The sequence below is a fragment of the Onychomys torridus genome, chromosome 7 (assembly GCF_903995425.1).
Source record: "Onychomys torridus chromosome 7, mOncTor1.1, whole genome shotgun sequence".
NCBI lineage: Eukaryota > Metazoa > Chordata > Mammalia > Rodentia > Cricetidae > Onychomys > Onychomys torridus.
This window is the reverse complement of record NC_050449.1, coordinates 35,828,998-35,849,956: the sequence shown is the minus strand read 5'-3', so window position 1 is coordinate 35,849,956 and position 20,959 is coordinate 35,828,998. Positions and strand designations below refer to the sequence as shown.

The 20,959-nt window shown below is 43.7% G+C and overlaps 1 protein-coding gene across 1 annotated transcript in view; it reads left to right on the top strand.

The window, feature by feature from the left end:
* Tbcel (tubulin folding cofactor E like) overlaps positions 1-20,959 on the top strand; it is a 59,897-nt gene that overhangs the window by 20,433 nt on the left and 18,505 nt on the right. Inside the window, exons 2-7 of the mRNA XM_036192465.1 lie at positions 838-987; positions 4,502-4,641; positions 9,356-9,537; positions 11,011-11,267; positions 14,663-14,789; positions 16,408-16,524. Of these exons, the coding sequence (XP_036048358.1) occupies positions 855-987; positions 4,502-4,641; positions 9,356-9,537; positions 11,011-11,267; positions 14,663-14,789; positions 16,408-16,524 (956 nt within the window). The 5' untranslated portion in view covers positions 838-854. The remainder of the gene's footprint in view (positions 1-837; positions 988-4,501; positions 4,642-9,355; positions 9,538-11,010; positions 11,268-14,662; positions 14,790-16,407; positions 16,525-20,959) is intronic.

Sequence of the window (20,959 nt, the reverse complement as noted above, 5' to 3'; positions counted from 1 at the left end):
TACCAGAAGAAATGGCACTCTCTATTAGGTAGGCTTAGGGCCAGTCATAAGTGACCAGGAAATGGGGGACAGTGACTTGCATTAAAGTAGACCATTATCTGTCACTGGAATTCCTAAAGTACCAGCCAGTCTGAGAGCTTAGGTCCATAGAGATCTTGGGGACCTGGGTCCCTTTTGCTCTTGTTCACTCCCATCAGGTTTATTTCCCAGATCATGTTCCAGCAAGGCATCTGTTTTACAGCAAGAGAACAGAGGAAACAGGAAGCGGAAGATCAGGTGGAAAGCACTGGCTATCTTCAAGATTTCTGGAAATTACCACAGAGATTTCTATCACATCAGCCACAGCTTAGTCATTCATTTCTAAAAATACATATGCACCCCCACACGTGTACACACACACACACACACACACACACACCCCACATTATAGACACACAAAGGTTCTGTTACTGTGGGGAAAGAGTAAATTTCAAGGGACAGTACTAAAGGATTCATATGAACTATTCATATGTAGCCTGATGGTTAACCAGCACCGTATGTTCAGTCTTTTTCTAATTACTACACAAACCTATACCAACCAGAGGCATCCTTGTTATCTGTGGTTGGAAGAACCCCCTCCTCTAGATGCTGGACTACATTTTAGTGATACTGTGCACACCATGCTGAGAGATCAGTGCTGTCCTCTGCACATTTCCTAGACTCACCACAGTAGAAGTTTGCCTGGGGTGATAGCATGCTGTACACATCTGTATTGCCCAGCCTCCTGCCTCATAAACAAAAAAAATCATTCTTACGTGAATAAGTAGATAATTTTGATGGCTTCTTGGTTTGTTGTAGACTTTTCAGAAAAGAAGATGGACCAGCCTAGTGGAAGAAGTTTTATGCAAGTACTGTGTGAAAAATACAGTCCTGAAAACTTCCCTTACCGCCGTGGCCCTGGGATGGGAGTCCATGTCCCGGCCACTCCTCAGGGCTCTCCCATGAAAGGTAAGGAAAGTGGAACAAAGAACATGGATTTGTCTGTGATTATTTGGGCTAGATTACAACATTGCCTTATTTGTGAATGAGTGCATTTATTTTGAATTATGAGTCAAATGGTCATCACTGCATGTTATGGTTCCAGTGCTTTCTTAAAAAGCCTCACAGAACTACTTTCTTCCAGACTGGCCAGAGACATTTTAGATCTTTACAGGGTAAGACTGATACTTGGGGAATAATCCTTCAAGTGCATACCCTTTCAAGGAACTTGAAGGGTACAGAATAGTACAGGGCTGGCCATTACCCTTGAGGATCTTTACAGGTTCTTGGATTAGATTACACTACATTCACATTTATGAAGCTATAACACAATGTAGCTTATGTTGAGCCAAATGAAAACCACAGTGATTGAGAATGAAATTTAGAAGATAATACTATCAAGAGAGGGTTCAAAGGTTAACTAGCCCTTAGAGAATGTAGAATATGGTTAGAGAGGAGATGAAGACATTCTAGAAGAGGGAAGTGTGCAAGGTGGTTTTTTGCTAGCCTTTTGATCTTAGCTGTACTTAACAGATTTTAGAAGAAGTTCTTGGTAACTGGGGGGAGTTCATAGGGATCAGTGCTCTTTTCCAGTACTCAGAGTCTGATGACAGTCATTTCTCACATATAGTCTCACTATAACTGTCCCCTGCTGTAGAGAAGTAGACTTCTGAGTTGGCATTTTGGTACCCAGGCTGTGTTCTACATCTGAGAAATTTGATACTAAGTAGCACTTAGTAGAAAAACTATATCATTCGGGGCCTCAAATTATAAATCATGACCTTCAGGAGTCCTTGTGTTTTTCCAAATGGGAGAAAAAAGTGGTTGAGGTGTCATGTTTGTCCCTTTCAGTAAGATAGGAGAGTGGCTTTGCTGACACATGAGCGTTAGAACAGGCAGTAGCCAGACTTGGTGTTTGACTGACCGTGTTTTCTGCATATTTCAAATTCTGAAACTTTTTCTCCTATTGGGAATTCATTTAAAAAAAAGGCTATATTTTCATGTGGTTAAAAACTTGTTAGCACATGAATATAAAATGGGAATAATCAATAGTCAGGAATGAAAGAGACAGCATTTGATTGTCTTCCTGTAAGGAAGGAAGATGTTTTGAACACACAAACTTGAAGAGATGGCTTAGCAGATAGCTCCTTAGTGGTTTGAGATCTTTTATTTTTATTTTTATTTATTTTATTTATTTTTTATTTTTTTATTATTATTATGTGTTTTAATTTTATACATCAGCCATGGGTTCCCCTGTCTTCCCCCCTCCCACTCCCACCCTCACCTACCCCCCAGCCCCTCCCCTCCATTCCCATCTCCTCCAGGACCAAGACTCCCCTGGGGATTCATTTAAACCTGGTGGATTCAGTACAGGCAAGTCCAGTCCCCTCCTTCCAGGCTGAGCAAAGTGTCCCTGTGTAAGCCCAAGGTTCCAAACAGCCAGCTCATGCACTAAGGACAGGTCTGGGTCCCACAGACTGGGTGCATCCCAAACAGATCAAGCTATTTAATTGTCTCACTTATCCAGAGGGCCTGATCCAGCTGGGGGCTCCACAGCCGTTGGTTCATAATTCATGTGCTTCCATTCGATTGGCTATTTGTCCCTGTGCTTTTTCCAATCTTGGATTCAACAATTCATGCTCTTGCAGTCCCTCCTCTTTCTCAACAGTTGGACACCTGGAGCTCCACCTGGGGCCTGGCTGAGGATCTCTGCATCCACTTCCATCAGTTATTGGATGAGAGTTCCAGCACGACAGTTAGGGTGTTTGGCCATCTGATCACCAGACTAGGTCAGATCAGGCCCTCCTTCGACCACTGCCAGCAGTCTGCAGAGGATGTATCATTGTGGATTTCTGGGGACCTCTCCAGCACTCTGCCTATTCCTGTTCTCATGTGGTCATCATTTATCATGGTCTGTTATTCCTTGTTCTCCCTTTCTGTTCTTGATCCAGCTGGGATCTCCTGCTCCCCTAAGCTTTCTTTCCCTCAAATCTTGCCCTTCATTACTCCCACTGTCGTCCAGGTTGTTCATGTAGATGAGATCATTTTTTTTTTAACTTCTATTGATTCTTTGTGAATTTTACAGCATTCATTCCTATCCCTCTTATCTCCCTGTCCCCTCACATCTACCCTCTGCCCTTGCAAACTCCCCCCAAATCAAAACCAAATTAAAAAAGACAAAAAACAAACCAAACAAAAACAAAACAGAGTCTTGTCATGGAAGCTGTAGTGTGGCCCATTGAGACACACAGTTTATCCTTTAGTCTGTTCATCTTTACTTGAAATGTTCATTGACACAAGTCATTGGTCTGGTTCGAGGCCTCTGGTTTCTGCTCCACCACCAATAATGTGCTCTCACTGGGGCTCCTCTTGGATATCCTGTTGTTATCCTGTGTCATAGAGATCCTGCTGTTTTGGATCTGTAGGTACGTCCCCCCCCACATGCTCCAGCAGTTCATAGGTTCAGTGGATGCTGAGATGGGGTAAATCTCCACTGAATCTGTGAACTGTTCAAGATCATTTTTGAAAGGAGCATTTAAGAGAAAAGAGAGTACAGATGCTTTAGACCTGCAGATTGAGGCCAGTCACTGGTGATCCAAGACACAGGTTATCTGGGTCTGATGTGTGGGCAAGAAGACATCAGTGTGGGTGTTTCTGGTAGATGCCCAGCTGGAAGCAGAGCTGAGAAGACCTTTCATGGTGGAAGTCCAGCACTTCTAAGTTCCTCCTGGTCTATATTTAACTCTCTCCCTTTAGAATTCCAGGCCCCAAGATCCCGTAATATTTTCTAGGCCCTCTTGGAATGTAGGAATACAACTAGTTTTGTTACCTGATGATTCCTGGGCACTAAACATACACAGGCAAGAATTAGGCTATAGCAGAATTGTCATCAAAGAGACCAAAGAGACTTCATCCAGCAACTTATGGGAGCAGATGCAGAGTTCCACAGCCAAACATTAGACGGAGCTAGGGGAGTCCTGAAGAGGACAGGAGGGATCGGAGGAACTAGAGTGGTCAGGCACACCAGGAGAACATGGCTCACGAAATCAACTCACTGGGACCCATGGGCTTCTCAGAGATCAAGAAGCTTGTAGGGGTTTGACCTAGATCCTCTCTATATATGTTGGGGCTGAGTAGGTTGGTGTTCTTGTGGGATTCCTAACAGTAGCAATGGGGGTGGTGTCTGACTCTTGCCTACTTGTGGGACCCTTTTCCTTCTACTGGGTTGCCTCATCTAGTCTTGATGTGATGGTGTGTGCTTGGTCTTACGTTATGCAGTGTTGATTGATGTCCCTAGGAGGCCTGCTGTTTTCTGAGGGGAGATGGAGGGGGTAGATCTGGGGGAGAGAGGTGTGGGAGAGACTAGGGGAAGGAGAGGGAGGGGAAACTGGTCAGGATGTAATTTATGAGAGAATACAAAAAAAAAAAAAAAAAAAAGAATTAGGCTGAATGGAGCAAGTGTTTTGTGTCTCCTATGATTCAGATCGCCTCAACCTCCCAAGTGTGCTCGTGTTGAATAGCTGTGGGATTACCTGTGCAGGAGACGAAAGAGAAATTGCTGCCTTCTGCGCTCATGTGTCCGAACTCGATCTTTCTGACAACAAACTGGAAGACTGGCATGAGGTAAGGCTTGAGCACCGCAACTTTTGGGGAAAGGCGTTGATAGCCATCATGTTCTTGCTTACGTTCCTTTACTTCCTGCTGACTCTGGTTCTCACTTGAGACTCACTTGCCCTCTGTATGTGTCAAGGTAAACAGCAAGTCACCAAATACCTGTGGGGAGTTTTCAGTTAGTGCTCATTGCTGCGACCCTGATTTATTAGCGTGGGCAGCGTGGAGACACATTATTCCAGGCATTAGAAGGTTAATGAGTCTATGGAGGCTCTGACTGCTGGCTGCTTTCTCGGGTGCTCAGTCCCACATCCTCTGCTCATAAACCCCGCTTCCATGTCTGTGTTTATCTCTACAGACTGACTTAGAATTGCTTCCACTGAAGCCAAGATTATAGTCATTTTCTTGTTACTGAAATCTGTGACAAATCCTTCAGAACTTTCCTTATATTAACCAAGTGTCGATAGTTTGATAAATCTGATGCCCTTTGACCTCAGAGTAACTGTAACTACACACTAACAGTGTCATAACATTCCTTCTTATTATTATAGATATCATTACCTAGCTGATTAAAGCATTCCCTGATGGAAACTACCACAAAGAATAAGGGAAAACCAGTTCTTCCTAGGCAGTTCATTCAGATCGTGCTCATACTGTTTGCTCTGACTCTCTGTAGAAGCTTGCTTAATGGGATTTTCGTACCCATTGTATGCTGCTTTCTCCATCATTGCACAGCGCACCACAGACTGCTGAAGGAAAGGAATCATGCTGGACCCTGCTGCATGACAACCTTCCCTTGCTTTTCCTTGCTTAGCAACCAAGGTTTGAATCCCGAGGAATGGCCCTCGCCACATAGCTCTCTGCTGTTTCTAGAACTCGTGTCTGGCTTTAGCTCTCCACTGTCATTGTCATGAGCAATGGCGTGGCAGCTTCCTCACTTTCTTCATGCCAAACCCACTGCTCTCCTTTTCTGTCATCTGCTGGCCGCTGGCCGGGTTGTCAGCCCTGGGTGCCATTACCCCAGAACGTCTGTGCTGCATCCACTGCTGCAGATGGGTTTATCCCAGTGTGCTGTGGTCACTTGCTGACGCCACATTTTCCCTGGAGACCATGAGCTTGTTTTCAGTGGTGATTTCTGTCTTTTAAAATCACCACCTGGTGTACCAGAGTGTCAGATGTCTGTTGCCGATGTTAAGGACTGGCTGGCTGCATTTTTGGGTTGGCAAAGACCACTTGCTGTAGCTCTTACTGTGACTTCCCAGAATTCACCTGGTCCTTTAGCTGTACTTCTCACTCATCAGTATATAGACGCTGGTAATTAGCCATTGAAATACTCTGTAGCTATCAAGTGTTAAAGAAATCCTAAAACAGCTTTCTCGTTTAAGAAAACTCCATGAACACTGTTCAGCAGTTTTTATGTCTCTGTTCCACTGTTCTATTTAATTTGGTGTTTGTGTCTCAGTGATAGCTCCTGTTGTGATAGGAATTTTATCAAAATTCTTGAATGTTCATGTCACCTGATTTATAAGTGAAGTATAGATTCCTCGGGCTGCTCGAGAAATACTTTCTATCCATACATTTATCCATTCACCTATATACACTACTTATCTCACTGTTCACAAATTATAGCTTGTACTTTCTTGGTCCTCTGAGACACCCAGTCACCAGACATGCTCCGCCCACACTGCCCAGGTGCAGAAAGAGACAACTTGCTAGCCCTCCCGGGCTGTGACCCTCCTCAGTCCTGCTGCTGAAGCTGACACCCCAGAGTTGGGTAGATTTGTGGTCTACTGCCCTGGGGGTTAGAAGGTGAGGTTCAGACAGATCTTCCTCTGGCTCCATCCTCTGCTGAATGCTCTAATTTGTTGTTTGGGCAATATGAAATGTTACACAGGCTGGGTTTTGACCTGTACTTTAACTATGTACCTGAGCTTTTTGCTCACTAGTGAGAGCAGTTTAATGAACTCAGAAGAGAGCTGTCTGTAGGTTGGGCCAGCACGAGGAGTTTACACTAGGAACGAGGCTTTTCTCTGCTTTAGCAAAGGTCTGTGTTATCTCCCTACCACACTGCATACAGCCAGGGCCTCATACTTATTTAAAGTGGATCTGCATCCTTCTGTGTACTTGGGAGCCTGTTGATCTGTTGCTCTGAACTTTCCCTTCCAGTTGGTTTTACCATTCCTTGTAATCCTCCTGTTCCCAGCTGTAGCTGATCCCACTCTTTTAGAGTGTGTATCAGAGTGGAAAGGGACTGGAGGGAACTGACAACAAAAGAATAGTGATTTTTTTTCCTCTGATTAAACTCTTTGCCAGGCAACAAATGCTTCATAGGTTACTGGTTTGAAGACATCACATTTCAATCCCCTTACAACCCATGTGTCTGATTATGAAGAAGATCGTTTGTCCCTAGACATTAACCGAGTTGACTTCAGCCTGTATTAACATAACAATGTGGAACAAAGTAATGTAGAGTGTTATTTGAGTTTTCTGAGTGGTCGCTAATATTACAAGTTATGATCCATTTCTTTTGTTTTAAGCTCTTGGCTGCTATATATCGAAAGGCTAAAACATATTGGGTGAGAAATGCAATAGTTTGGAGGGAGGTAAAAATGTGCCCATTTTTCTTAACTGGGCATCTGTATATAGGGCAATTGCAGTTTTTAGCTACTAACTTGGATTTTTTGGCTGGATAGAATTTTATTCGACCTTTCCCAACATATCTCTGTTCCCCCTTTTTCTTATCGAAACCATTTTGTAAAAGAAACTGAATCAAGTGTTTGAGAGGAGGGAGGAGTCAGCCAGTCCAGTGAGGTAGAGAAAAGCTTGGGCATAAATTACAGATTGTTATCTTCTATCCCTTCCCCATTTCCTTACAGCTTTGGTTTCCTCCTTTGTAGATGCCAGGGTAGAGGACCCCTATGGAACCCTGATGCTGGAGAGGCCTTAAGAGGTGATGCAAGTTCATCTCCTCACTTTTGCACGTGAACAGACTGAACTCATTCCAGTCAGGGGAGTCTTTTTTATTTTTAATCTAAAGACACCACGTGAAGAGCCGCTTTAGAAATTCAATGGAGTGTGTCGCCTTTGCAGTTGGGAAATTTTTCTATCATAAGTAAATTTTTATCAGTATAATCAATATTGTATTTTCCTTATCATCCATGTGAGGTTACACAGGAAGCCTTTTTGATCTTCATACTTTAAAAGAAAATATTTATTTCTAACACAGAAAATATTTCCTGCCTGATAGCTTAGCTTGTGTCCTGTGTAGTATTTGGGAACATACACAGTGTCCTCATGGGACACTTGGCCAATGTAGGTGGTAAAGAGCCATTAGCCTTGGGATTCCCCAGAATTTGTTTCAGAACCATTAAGTAGCTCTTTTTTTTTTTTTTTTTTTTTTTTTTTTTTTTTAGTATTTTGTTCTTTGTTATAGAAATATAGAGGGAGGAGTTGATGATGTTCAAGAAGGGTTTACATTTGTTTCTATTTACTTGGAGTTGCCCTGTTGTTAGAAGTTATTAAGTAGAGCACCCTCCTTAAAAGAGGTGATGTGTAACTGGTCATCATCTTCTGTGTGAAAGTCCTTCTCATTGGTATTTAGGTCACAGGATGTAGTACACTGTTGGTCCCTGAGTGAACTATTGAGCAGTGTTGTAGTCACAGCCTAGATTCCAGATTCTAGCCATGGATTGCATTATGGTTTGGTAACATTCACTCACAGAAGTGACCGAGAGAGAATATTCTCATACACTGCCTGGCCCTGTGACACTTAGTACATTTGTAGGTGTTGTGCATCACCCCATGCTTCCTTCACTTGGCCCTTACTGACCATGCCAACTCCTCTTCAGTTGCTGTTCACTTTCTTCACATTTTACTCGTGATGTACTATGGAAGATAGTTGGATTATTTAATGCCTCTGAGCTTCAGTTTCCTCACTGTCACAGTGAGAAAGTCACATCTGGCAGCTGTTTAGAGAATTAATGTGTTGAGAAAGCTAGAGCTGTGCAGAGCCATAGTTAGACTCAGTCATGTCTCCTGTCCCACGTTTTTTGTATAAGTTGCTAAGTAAGCCATAAATTGGTGATCATGCTTTCTCCTTCATCAGTATCTGTCTGTCTGTCTGTCACCTGTCTGTTGATCTATTCTGAATGTCTTGGGCTTTTGTATAAATACATTTTAAAGTTTGACTTTTTTTTTTTTTTTGCCTTGGAAACAGACTGAAGCATCCCTAAGTGGTGATGTCTCTCCTGACAGTTTTGAACACACAGATCGTTACAGGAGGGCAGAGGGTGGGATTGGAGAAGCCTTTACTCAGACTTAATGTGGTGTTGAAGGAGAGGGAGAAGGTAGTCAAAGAGAATTGCATGGCTTAATCTTAGCTCTTTAAGAATGTATAGCCTAGAGTAGCGTCTAAATTATCCTTTTATCTTACTTATGCAAGAGTGCATCATACTGGGCAAAATCGGGGCCTTGCTAATGGTCACACAGGGAACCTTCCCTGTGCCACTAACTCTCAGGTAAGCTACTCTTTCTTGGAAACAGGCTAAATTACTTGCCTCAATTTGTTGCATTCCCTTCTGGTACTCTGTAGGTGCCTTTGCTAAGTGGAACTCCCTGAGGTAAAAGGCCCTTCATCTGGGGACCCACTTACTCAGGACCTCATGAACATCACTGCTCTTTAAAAGCTCCAATTACTGCCTGATGCACATCTCTCTTTTCTCCGCAGGTCAGTAAGATTGTGTCAAATGTTCCTCAATTGGAGTTTCTAAACCTGAGTTCCAATCCTCTGAATCTGTCGGTTTTAGAGAGAACATGCGCTGGGTCCTTCTCGGGGGTTCGCAAACTTGTCCTCAACAACAGCAAAGCATCATGGGAAACAGTGCACACGATACTTCAGGAGTTACCAGAGTAAGCCCAGGGAGCATCGGGTACTGGGGCCATGTTGCCATCTGTGTCTCTGCATAGAATTTCTGCTGCTCTGTCATCTCGGAAACTCTAGAGCTATAGGTTAAATGGAGAAAGGTCAGAAAAATGAAGTCACTGGAGTGAGGGTGTGGGGTGACCTGCTCCCCTTTCCAGGGGCATAGCTAGGAGTCATGCAATGGCATCCTTCCCTAGAAAATATCCCTGAGAAGCATTTGTCATCCTGGACACCTCCACCTTGCTATGTTTTAATCTTCGGTTACCTGATTTAAGAGTCGTGCTTCAACCCTTTGCTTGTAGCATCTGAAATGTGTTGGCGTTGAGATGACTGGGCGCCTCTGTGGGCTAACAAAGTGGACCTGGCATTCCTTTCAGGAACTTAAGAAAGATAGTATACGTGGAGTTGGCAGCTCAGGAATGTTTTGTTCTGTTCTGTTTGTGTCTATTTATAAATAGGAGACCTCTGACAGAAAGAAATGAAGCTGGGATTTCTTTGGTTTTTCTAAGTATAGGAATTATCCAGGCCCCCAGGATCTGGCCTCACACAACTTACTGTGCCTGAGTTCCTCACTGTTAAGCTAATCAGCTTTCTTCATGATGTACAGCTTCCAGTATGGCATTGAATTAATTGTTTCTTTGAGACAGGGTCTCATGAAGCCCAGGCTGGCCTCACACTCACTCTGTAGCTGAGGCTAGCCTTGAACTCTTTATTCTCCTGGCTCTACCCCTTAGGTACTAGAATGACTTGTGTGTCCCATTAGCTGTGGCAGTTGAATTAACTTTTAAACTCAGACGTCACTTGCTAACCCTGTGACCTTTGAGTGACCTTTGCCAAGCCCTTAACCTCTTTGGGCTCAGTTTCCTTGTCTGTGAAGTGGACACCATTATATTAATATTTCTGGTACAAGGGCTGACACAGGGTGGGGACTTAGTAGATATTATTTCTTTTTATAAACATTTGTCCATGTTGTTTTCCAGAATTCCTTCTATTGCTTCTCAGCTTCAGTAAGTCTATCTCTGCTTGACAGCCGGGCATCCTTTCCTACCTTGTAAACTCCCACTTCCGTTTTGTTGCTACAGAAAACACTCAGAGTTAGTGCTGCACACTCTGGCGTTCAGTTACACACAGGATCAATCTAGCACCAGCCCCCACCAGTCTCTGCTGCTTCGCACTGGATTAGCTTCCCAATGATACACCAATTTGAGCTTCAGGAAAACTCCTTATCTTTTGTCTGTAACACATGCCAGAGTCTCACACATAGTGAGCATTTATTTATTTTTAGTTTTTAAGTCAGGGTATCACTGGGTAACCAGGCTAGCCTCGAACTGATGCTCTTCCTGCCCCAGCCTCCTGGGGTTCCTGGCACTTGTATCATTTAGTTATTGAATGCATGGCAGTGTGTGTGAAGGTCAAAATCCACTACTCTAAACCAGTGGTTGTTTCCTTTCTCTCTGCAGTCTGGAGGAGCTCTTCCTGTGCCTTAATGACTATGAAACAGTGTCTTGTCCTTCTGTCTGCTGTCATTCCCTTAAGCTCCTACACATCACAGACAATAACCTCCAAGACTGGACTGAAATCCGAAAGCTCGGGGTAATGTTTCCTTCACTGGATACCCTGGTCCTGGCCAACAATCACTTGAATGCTATCGAGGAACCTGCTGACTCCCTGGCTAGATTGTTCCCTAATCTGCGATCCATCAGCCTCCACAAGTCAGGTGAGGCACAGGCTTGTCCTCCTTCTCTGTCAGACTGCTCAAATTCATGATGGACTATAATAACAATGTGTTTTAGTCATAACTGTACTGATAAAAGGTGGGTTTCTAGGTACCTACAATTCACTCCATTAAGGACATCGTTTTCGTCATAAGTACTCTAATATGTACTAAAGAGCATAGAATTCTATTCATAATTTACATTTTATACATTAAAAAGGGTCGTGTTATACACAGGGCAGTGGTGGTACATTCCTTTAATCCCAGCACTCGGGAGGCAGAGGCAGGCGGATCATTTACCTAGATACAGGGTAAGGAGTCATAGTCTGGCAGCCTTTTTAAATGCTCAACTATATACTCTTGATTATCACCTTATTGCTATTGTCTACTATACCTTATGAGAATGAATTTGTGTTAATGATTTTTATTTCAGACCAGTTTTAGGTTCACAGCACACTTAAGTAGAAAGTACAGATGTATGTACAACCTGCCTCCACTTTCTACCTCCCACCCCCAACTGGTATGTTTGTAACGTGCCCATCAGTGAACTGGTTCTGACATGTCATGCTTCTGAGGGTCAGTAGCTTCCCTTAGAGTATACCCCATGGGCTTTGAGAAATGAGCAGAACAACTCTGACAGGTGGTGTGCACAGACTAGCTCAGTGCTCTCCCTGTGGCCCCTGGTCCACCTGTTTATCCCTCCAACGCTGACAGGCTCCAATCCTCTGTTGTCTCTGCACCTTTGCCACAGGGTCATTTATTTAGAGTCACACCATGTGGAGCTTTTTAAAATCAGTTTCTTTCACTTAGTAATTAATATTTAAGCTTCTCATGCCTTTTCATGTCTTGAGGGGTCCTTTCTTTTAAGCCCAAATGATATTCCATTTTCTAAGGGGTACCATAGTTTATCCATCACATGCTGAAAGGGCTTTGATTTTACTTTTAAGTTTGAACAGCTGTAAGTAAAATGTTGGGGAATATTATTTTAAGATGTGTTACATTTGTTTACACCGTGGAACATTTGTTTAATGATGCAAAGATGCGTTGCATTCTTTTAAGTTTCATTTGTTTAACTCTGTGAAGCTGTTTTACTATGCCTGTCTAAAACACCTGATTGGTCTAATAAAGAGCTGAATGGCTAGTAGCAAGGCAGGAAAAAAAGATATGCAGGGCTAGCAGGCAGAGAGAATAAACAGGAGAAATCTGGGAGGAAGGAAAAAGGAATGAGAGAGGAAGGAGGAGGACTTCAGGGGCCAGCCACCCAGCTACACAGCCAGGCATGGAGTAAGAAGGAAAGAAAAGTATACAGGAATAGAGAAAGATAAAAGCTCCGAGGCCAAAGATAGACAGGATAATTTAAGAAAAGCTGGCGAGAAACAAGCCAAGCTAAGGCAGGCATTTATAATTAAGAATAAACCTCCATGTGTGATTTATTTGGGAGCTGGGCAGTGGGCTCCTAAAGAGCAAAAACCAACAACAACAGTAAAGCTTTAACCATCTGTACAGATTTTCAAGTGGACATAAGCTTTCAGTTTGTTTAGGTAAATAATAAGGTTGAGACAGCTGAATCATATAGTAAGATTTTACTTAGTTTTATAAGAAATCCTAAACTTTCAAAGTAGTTGCACTATTTTCCATTTCCACCAACAGTGAATGAGAGTTGTATTGTCCCACATGCTTGACAGCATCCGGTGTTGGCAGTGGTGTATGCTCTGACTTCTAATAAGTGTCTTGAGTTTGAAGTTCCCTAAGTGCCCAACAGGAAAGAGTCTGTCTGTCTGCTTACTTGCCATCTGTTGTCATCTGTGAAAAGGTGTCTGTTCAGGGACTTTTGCACTTTTAGTTATAGTGAGGTTGTTAGTTGGGTTGTAGTTGGGATGGGTTGTGAGAGATTATTTGTGGGAAGATGAGAGAAAACACCCCACATAAGGGACTGACCAAAAAACCGAAGTACAGATACCATCAAAGTGCAACTTGATGAACAAGTGAGTTTTATTGGGGTTATTTATAGAAGTCTGGGTGAGAGATTACTTACAGAAGCAGAATTGACACAGTGACAGTTGCATCACTAAAGCCCACCCAGTGTGAGTGACAGTTCACAAAAACTGGAAACCTGGAGTACACTGAACAACTTGTAGGCAGCTCAGCAAGTTGGAGGGTGTCCTTGTCCAAGTGGATCAGTTGGTGTTTGTTTTTTCGAGGCGTTTGGCTAGTCTCTACTTTTTCTAGGCATTTGGGCTTGTCTGCCATTGATTCTCAGCAGTCTTTACTATTTATATTTTTGGGGAGGGAGAGACCTAGTGAATCTGATCAATTTCAGGAACTTCCTGAAGCAATCTTAAGTTGTTTACTTCCAGTCTTAGGTGCTTCCCTATAGTATTTCACTACCCCTTAGAATGGTCCTGTTGTTTCACCTCTCTGCAAACATCCTGTTTTAAATATTTTCCTTCAAGATAGAAGATTTAAATCTGGAGGAAACTGCTACACAACAGATTGAACTATTAGTTGGGTTGTAAGTTGGATTTTTGTTGGGTTGCTAATTGTTGGGTTGTTAGTTGGATTGTTGTTAGTTTGATATCTGAGTTGATAGTCAGGCTGTTAGTTGGGTTGTTATGTTGTAGTTGTTTTCAATGCCGCAGGGTCTTGTTTGTGCTAATCTATCAGTGATCTAGAACCAAGCATCTTTACCTGACTAGTGCTCTACTGTGCTCAGGCTTTGGGTGTGTTTTGGCAGTGATTTTGGACCCATTTCCCTGCCACCAGCATGAGGGTAGCACAAAGTAATAAGTTTTAGCTTTGGGTTCTCCTGCTCTTGTCACATGTTAGAACATGTTAGGGGAAAGTTTGGTCTGCCACCATCACCTGAGACAGTCGCAGTCCATGAGCCTGCATTTAAGTAAAGAAGTCGGTCAAGTCCCTTCTTAGAAAAATCCCAGTATGCACCCTGTTTGCTGAAACCCTGAAACTGTGATGACCCAGATAGAAGCCGTTGTTGTGGAATGGGAGATGGGAGGCTACTGGAGAACCAGGCCCATCCTCTCTGTCCTTCCCCATTGAGCTCACAAAGACAGGAGAGGCTCTGCAAGTGGGTTGGTTGGTTGTTTTCGTTGCTTTGGACAGCATCTCACTATCCTGCCCAAGCTGGCCTTGAACTCCAGATCCTCTTGCCATAGCTTCCGAGCAGATGAGAATCTAGACATACAGGTCTGAGCCTGTTTCCTGGGGGAGCTATTTTGGAGTTTAACCATATTCTTGTATCCTTAGAAAGGGACCAGCATCTGGCTGGCTGTTTGCACCTCAGCATTTCAGGAATTGCTAGGTAACTGCTTGGCTATCTTTATCTTCTTCCTTTTGTTCTTTTCTGGGTTTACTTAACTAATACCTTTTTTCCCAATTAGGTTTGCAGTCATGGGAAGACATTGACAAACTAAATTCCTTCCCCAAGCTTGAAGAAGTGAGATTGCTAGGAATTCCTCTCCTGCAGCCATACACCACCGAGGAACGCAGGAAACTGGTGGTGGCCAGGTGTGTTGTTCTGCTCCCCACTGCTGCTTTCTGAGGGGCCTTCAAGGGTGGTGGTGTCTTTGGGGTGCTATGGATTGTCCCGTGTCCTGATCAGACTGTTCTTGTGCAGTTTCTGTAGAGCTCAGGCCTGGATAAGAAGATATTTTGAGCAGGACCTATAGCTGTCCTGCCAAGGCTGCTGAGGGAACATTTCCGTGAAAATTTATGCTGTGTTTGTTTGTTTTTAAATGCTTAGAAATGTTTGAAAGCCCATTTTAGGTGGGAAGGTGAAAGCCTACTACTGATGGAGGATCGTCTGATGCAGGCAGGTGTCCTTCTTTCCTCTAATACAGTGGTCAGGTAAAGTGCAGCTATACCAGGAAATGGAGCCTTCTCAGCAGTGGCTGTTTTCTCCGTGAGGATTGGTTGGTTGACTTTAGAAGGCCAGCTGTTACTGTCCTCTGTGCTCCCTGCCTTCCCTGTCTCTGACGCTGCCTCTGCACACTGCCACAGCTTCCCATCAGTGGGTGTGCCTGTATGAACCTTTCTCAGAAAGAAGATTTAGGCTGAAATGAATAGAGCCCCAGGGCTTGGCTTTGCTCTCTGCGTGCACCCCACATGGAGCTCTTGAAGAATGGGCAGTAGGCTTTGGGGTTTCTTCAGAAGAGTGCCTCCTTAAGCATAGTATTGATCTTTCTGCCCAGCTAATGCCCAGCTAATGCCCAGCTCTACACTGCCATGCTAGTACTTCTTACCACAGTCAGAGGGCTCACTGTGTTTGTGGGGAAGCCTGAGTCTCGTGGTTGGTAGGCTTTAGACTTTAGTTCTTCACATAATTCTTTCACAAGCAGAAGAGGCTCTGTGAGGTATAAATTCCTACTTTACAAACTACACATGGAACCTATGCTATCTAACATGGCAGCTGCCAACCTGGGTGGCATTGAAATGATGTCTTGGCTAATTTGAAATATAAAACAGATACTGGATTTCCCCCACTTTATATGAGTAAGAGACTATAAAAGAGCTCATGACTTACTTTTTAAAACATTGATTACATGTGGAAATGTTCATATTCTGGTTATATTGGATTAAATAAAATATATTGTTACAATTTTACCTCTTTTTGCTTTTTAAAATGGCTGAAGAGATGGCTTAGTGGTTAAGAGTACTTGCTGTTCTTCCCAAGGACCTGAGTTCGGTTCCTGGTACCCATGTCAGGTGGTGTACCCCCATCTGTAACTCCAGCTCTAGGGAGTCTGTTACCCTCTTTGGGCCTCTGCAGGCACCTGCACGTGTGAGTACATATACAAACACAGACACAATACATGAAAAAGAGAATAAAAACCAATTTTAAAGTGGAGCTACTAGATACTTCAGATACATAACTGGACTGCATTCCACCCACCTGATTTGGACAGTGTGACCTAGAGTTGCGCTCTGAAGTGGTAGGTCTAAAACAGAACATTACCCTCACATCCAAGCATGCAGCGCTCTTTACTTGTCCTTCAGATGACTTCACTGTGTGTCAGTCTTCACACAGGAGCAAGGTCCAGTCAGCCATGTCCTTTCAAAAACCATGACCAATTGCCCTATTTCCAGCACCTTACACTCACTGTGTTTATTTGGCTTTAACTTATAGACTCCCCTCTGTTTCCAAACTCAATGGCAGCGTTGTGACCGATGGAGAGCGAGAAGATTCTGAGAGGTTTTTCATCCGGTACTATGTGGACGTCCCACAGGAGGAAGTGCCATTCAGGTAAAGTGCCCTCAGCAGGCACTGTAGAGTGCCAGGCCAAGGTCTGATCCTAGAGGACTTTGGAAGGAGATTTAAAGGAAAAATAAAACATAAAGGCAGATATATTTTATTTTCCTATCCATAGTGCAGTGGCTCTCAGCCTGTGGGTTGTGACCCCTTTGGGGCCTCAAATGGCCCTTTCACGGGCATCACATATCAGATATTTACATTACGATTCATAACAGTGGTAAAGCTACAGTTACTAAGTAGCAGTGAAATAATTTTATGGTTAAGGGTCACCACGAGGAGCTAACTGTATTAAAGGGTCATGGTATTAGGAAGGATGAGGACCACTCCATAGTACATTTTCTCTAGTCGTCTGTAGACAAAGGACGGGTGTCTGGCTAACACCCGTTTTCCTACACCTTGCTTTGTGTTGCCAGTTTCTCTTCTCAGAGCACATTTTCATCTACCCTCCAACTAGTTCCTTCTTCCTGTTGTGTGTGTTTAGCGTGGTAGATCAGCAGATCAGCAGGCTTGGCAAGTGAGGAAAGGGCTGGAAAGAGGACTCTTGAAGGGATGAGTTAGCGTGGCTTCATAAGAAGGGGAATGCGGGGCTGAGTTAGCATTGTCTGAATTTTGGGAGGAGGTACTGGCTAGTGTGAAAAGGTACCTTTAATACTCCACAGATGAAAGGAAGGATGGAGGGGCATGTCACCAAATACAAAAGAAAAGATAACCCTGAAAGCAGGTTTCCAGGTGTCGACAAATAGAATTGCTTGCCAAAAAAGTGTCATGCCTCCTTTATTTGAGAAAAGGTGCCAGGCGGTGGTGGCGCACGCCTTCAATCCCAGCACTGAGGAAGTAGAGCCAGGCAGATCTCTGTGAGTTCGAGGCCAGCCTGGTCTACAGAATGAGATCAAGGACAGGCACCAAAACTACACAGAGAAACCCTGTCTTGGGGAGAGGGGGAGGAGAAAAGGCTGGGGGCTGGAAAGATGGTTTGGTGGTTTAGAATTGTTCTTTCAAGGGACTTGGGTTCATTTTCCAGCACTTACATGGCTCACAGCCACCAATAATTCCAGTTCCATGGAATCCAACTCCCTCTTCTGACTTCCTAACGTACCAGGATTGCATGCGGCACACAAACATACATGTACATACATGTTACAGGATATTTGGTAGCACTGTGAAACTCCAAGACTATGTTAATAACCTTGGATCGGGGGCCGAAGCCAGTGACTAGTTGACAAGAATTCGGCATAGAGAGTAGGGAGGACTCAGGAATATGGATAGAGAGACACATAGGAAGGAGTAGGGAGGGACTTAGAGATTTGGAGGTTTTTTTTGTTGTTGTTTTTTTGTTTGTTTGTTTTGTTTTTTTGAGATGAGTGGCAAAATGCTTCTTTGCTTGGTCTCCTGCCAAATAGAAACGTCAGTCAGCTGGTTGCTGTTCAGCATCTCTGATCTAGCAGGTTTTGACTCCAGCATCTGACTCCCAAGTCTTTATTGATAAATAGAACAATAGAACATTAGTTAAAACCTACATTTGGTGGCCATAGCCAAGCCAGTACCCATGCCAGCAGGATGGGAAATCCCACCAGGCCTCAGCCTGAGTGGTGGGGTGCTGACTGTAGGGCCACAGGGTGCAGACGGTGGTTAAAACATCAGTAGATTCAGGTGCAGCCATTAAGCCAGCAGAAAAACAACACATATAGAATAAATATTAAACAGAAAGAGAGAAAAAAAGGAAAGGAAAAGCTGGCTAGGAAGAAGGCTCCGTGGGTGAAAATGCTTGCTAAGAAAGCAGGGACAGTTAAAGTCGGGTACATAGTGCTGGCAGACATCAGCCTCTGGGGAAACGGGAGGGCAAGACAGAATGTGAAGCTCTTGGTCCAGCTAGCTTGATGTGCACGTGGGAAAACAACAGTGAGAGCCTATCTCAGACAAGGTGGCAGGTGAGGCTAACCTCTGACCTCTGACCTCCACATGCACACTGAGGCACATGTGCAACCCGCACCTGCTCCCACACCCACACCCACAAGTGCAAACATGTGCAAGAAAGGAAAGAAGAAACTATCCTTGAAACGTTAAAAAGAAAAGAAAAAAGAAATAGCTGGGCATGGTGGCATATACCTGTAATCCCAGACCTCAGGAAGTCGGGAAGTGGAAGAGAGAATAGGACAAGGAGTTAAGTGGTAACTATGGCTACGTAGAGAACCCTGTTCTTGGACAGAGAGAGAGAGAGAGAGGGAGAGAGAGAGGGAGAGACAGAGAGAGAGAAGAGGAGAAAGGAGAAGAATAAACTTTGGTGGCTTACATCTATAATCCTAGCATTAGAGCACCCAGTAACAGAATTGGGGGTTCAAGGCTATCCTTGGCTACATAGTTTGAGGTTAGCAAAGGCTAAATGTGTTAAAACAAACAAACAAAAGCTGCACTATGGACAGTCGAACCAAAATGGCAGAAACAGCAACAGGAAACCTTCTAGGTTAACACAAGCCCGTACTAGATCCAGGGGTCAGCCGAGCAAAGTGGACATAGGGAGGGGGTGAGGCAGCTTAGCTGAACCTTGTGTCGACAAACACTGAGGATTCTGAGTCATTCTTGCTGGATGGACGTGTTTTCTCCTCAAATGAATTAATATTTATAGACTAATATTTGTGACTTAAAGCAGTACATTTTGTAGGGCTGCAAGTTTGCACAAAGATCTCTCTGTGGTTATTTAGAAATATTTCAATTCCTGAGTATTTAAAATGTTAGAGAAATTAATGATTCCTAAGATTCTTTAAATTAACTCAGAACAGCCAGGTGAGGGATGTTAGTACACCTTTTAATAAACACTATACATATGAGATTTGAAAAGAACAAGATTTAAAAAGTGGTCCATGGCTGGCAAGATGGCTTATCAGGTAAGGGGTGATGGTGCTCACCACTAGGCCTGATGATGGGAGTCTGATGCACAGTGTGGAAGGACACAACCCAGTCCTGCAAGCTGTTTTGTCACACACACACACACACACACACACACACACACACGCACACGCACGCACGCGCACACATACCACGGCATGAACAGGTTGCTGCACCCAGTTGTGCTGGCTGCTCATGTGCACTCATGCTCTCGTGCACGTGTGCGTGCACACACAGAGGAGCACACACAGAAAATAAATAGATCTTAAACTTAAAATGTGGTCCAGTATCTATTTTTATTTGGCTGACTTACTAATACCTGTAGACACAGCTATGTGGGTACAGACTGACAAAAAGGAATAGATGCAATTGTTTTCTGTCCCTAATGGTGTAATTATCTTGACGTGCTTGCACTTACTCTTCTGTGAGAGTGTTCTAGAATGAAAGCCAGAGGACTCAACCTCGATTAGCTTTAATCAGCAGAGAAATGTATTAGAAGGGTCTTGGGAAGGACTGTTAGGCAGGAACCAAGAGAAGCCCCGACAGCCCCTGCTTCAGCTCCTCTTCCATGAGGCACTGTTGTCTGGGACACCTGCAGCTGTGTCAGGGGCTGTGGCTTTCTGTCATTTAGAATTTCCATTGAGTTCCTCCATGTGACCAGTGGCCTTGTAGAGCTAGCCGATGAGGGTGACGGAGCCCCTCCTTGTGTGGCTCCCATTCTAATCAGAGTTTTCACTGCAACCCCAGGCTGACCTTGAACTTAGGCCCTCTTGTCATTGCTTCCTAATTACGGGGACTACAGATGTGACCACCATTCTTATTTTAACCACCAGGATTTTTTTTTCTAGAACTACTTGAGAAATACTGAAACATCAGACTTTTGGTTGTTCATTTTGCTGTTCTATTGGACAGTGCTGAGGATGGAACCCAGGTAGCTAGGTGAACACTCTCTCAGCTACATCCCCAGCATCCTGATCTTCACACTTTCCCCAGATGGAAGCCATTCACCAGAAGTAACAGCTTACTCCTTAATCTTTCCGTCATCTGTGTATTCCTTTTCTCAGTTGTAAGAAAGACAGTGTTCTTGTATATTCTTAATGTGGTCCTTGCGTAAATGGAAATGTGTATCTGGAAAGCCTGGGTCTTGTGGACTGCTGTGTTGAGTGCTAACTGTTGGACCTTTAGGTGGCATCCATATTACTTTTATATCATGATGCCTGTTGACTCAGTAGTGAAGTTGACCATTCTAGTATACCTTCTACAGAACAATGGAAAATGAGAAAGAAAAGGAAAATAAATTAAAATTCATAAATATGTACGTGCCCATAACAATGAACCAGATGTAAATGTGGATTGATACTGTTATTTTAACTCTGATCCCAGGGCCACAGTTGACCTTCTCTGCTTTCTTCCATTGCCTCCACACATACCCCCAATCCCTGTTTGCTTATGGCTCTCTCTGACTTCCGGCAGTACAGTCAGAGCCAGCTGTTTCTGTTGGAGTCTGCACCCTTACTAGTTTTACATATCTGTGCTTTCTTGT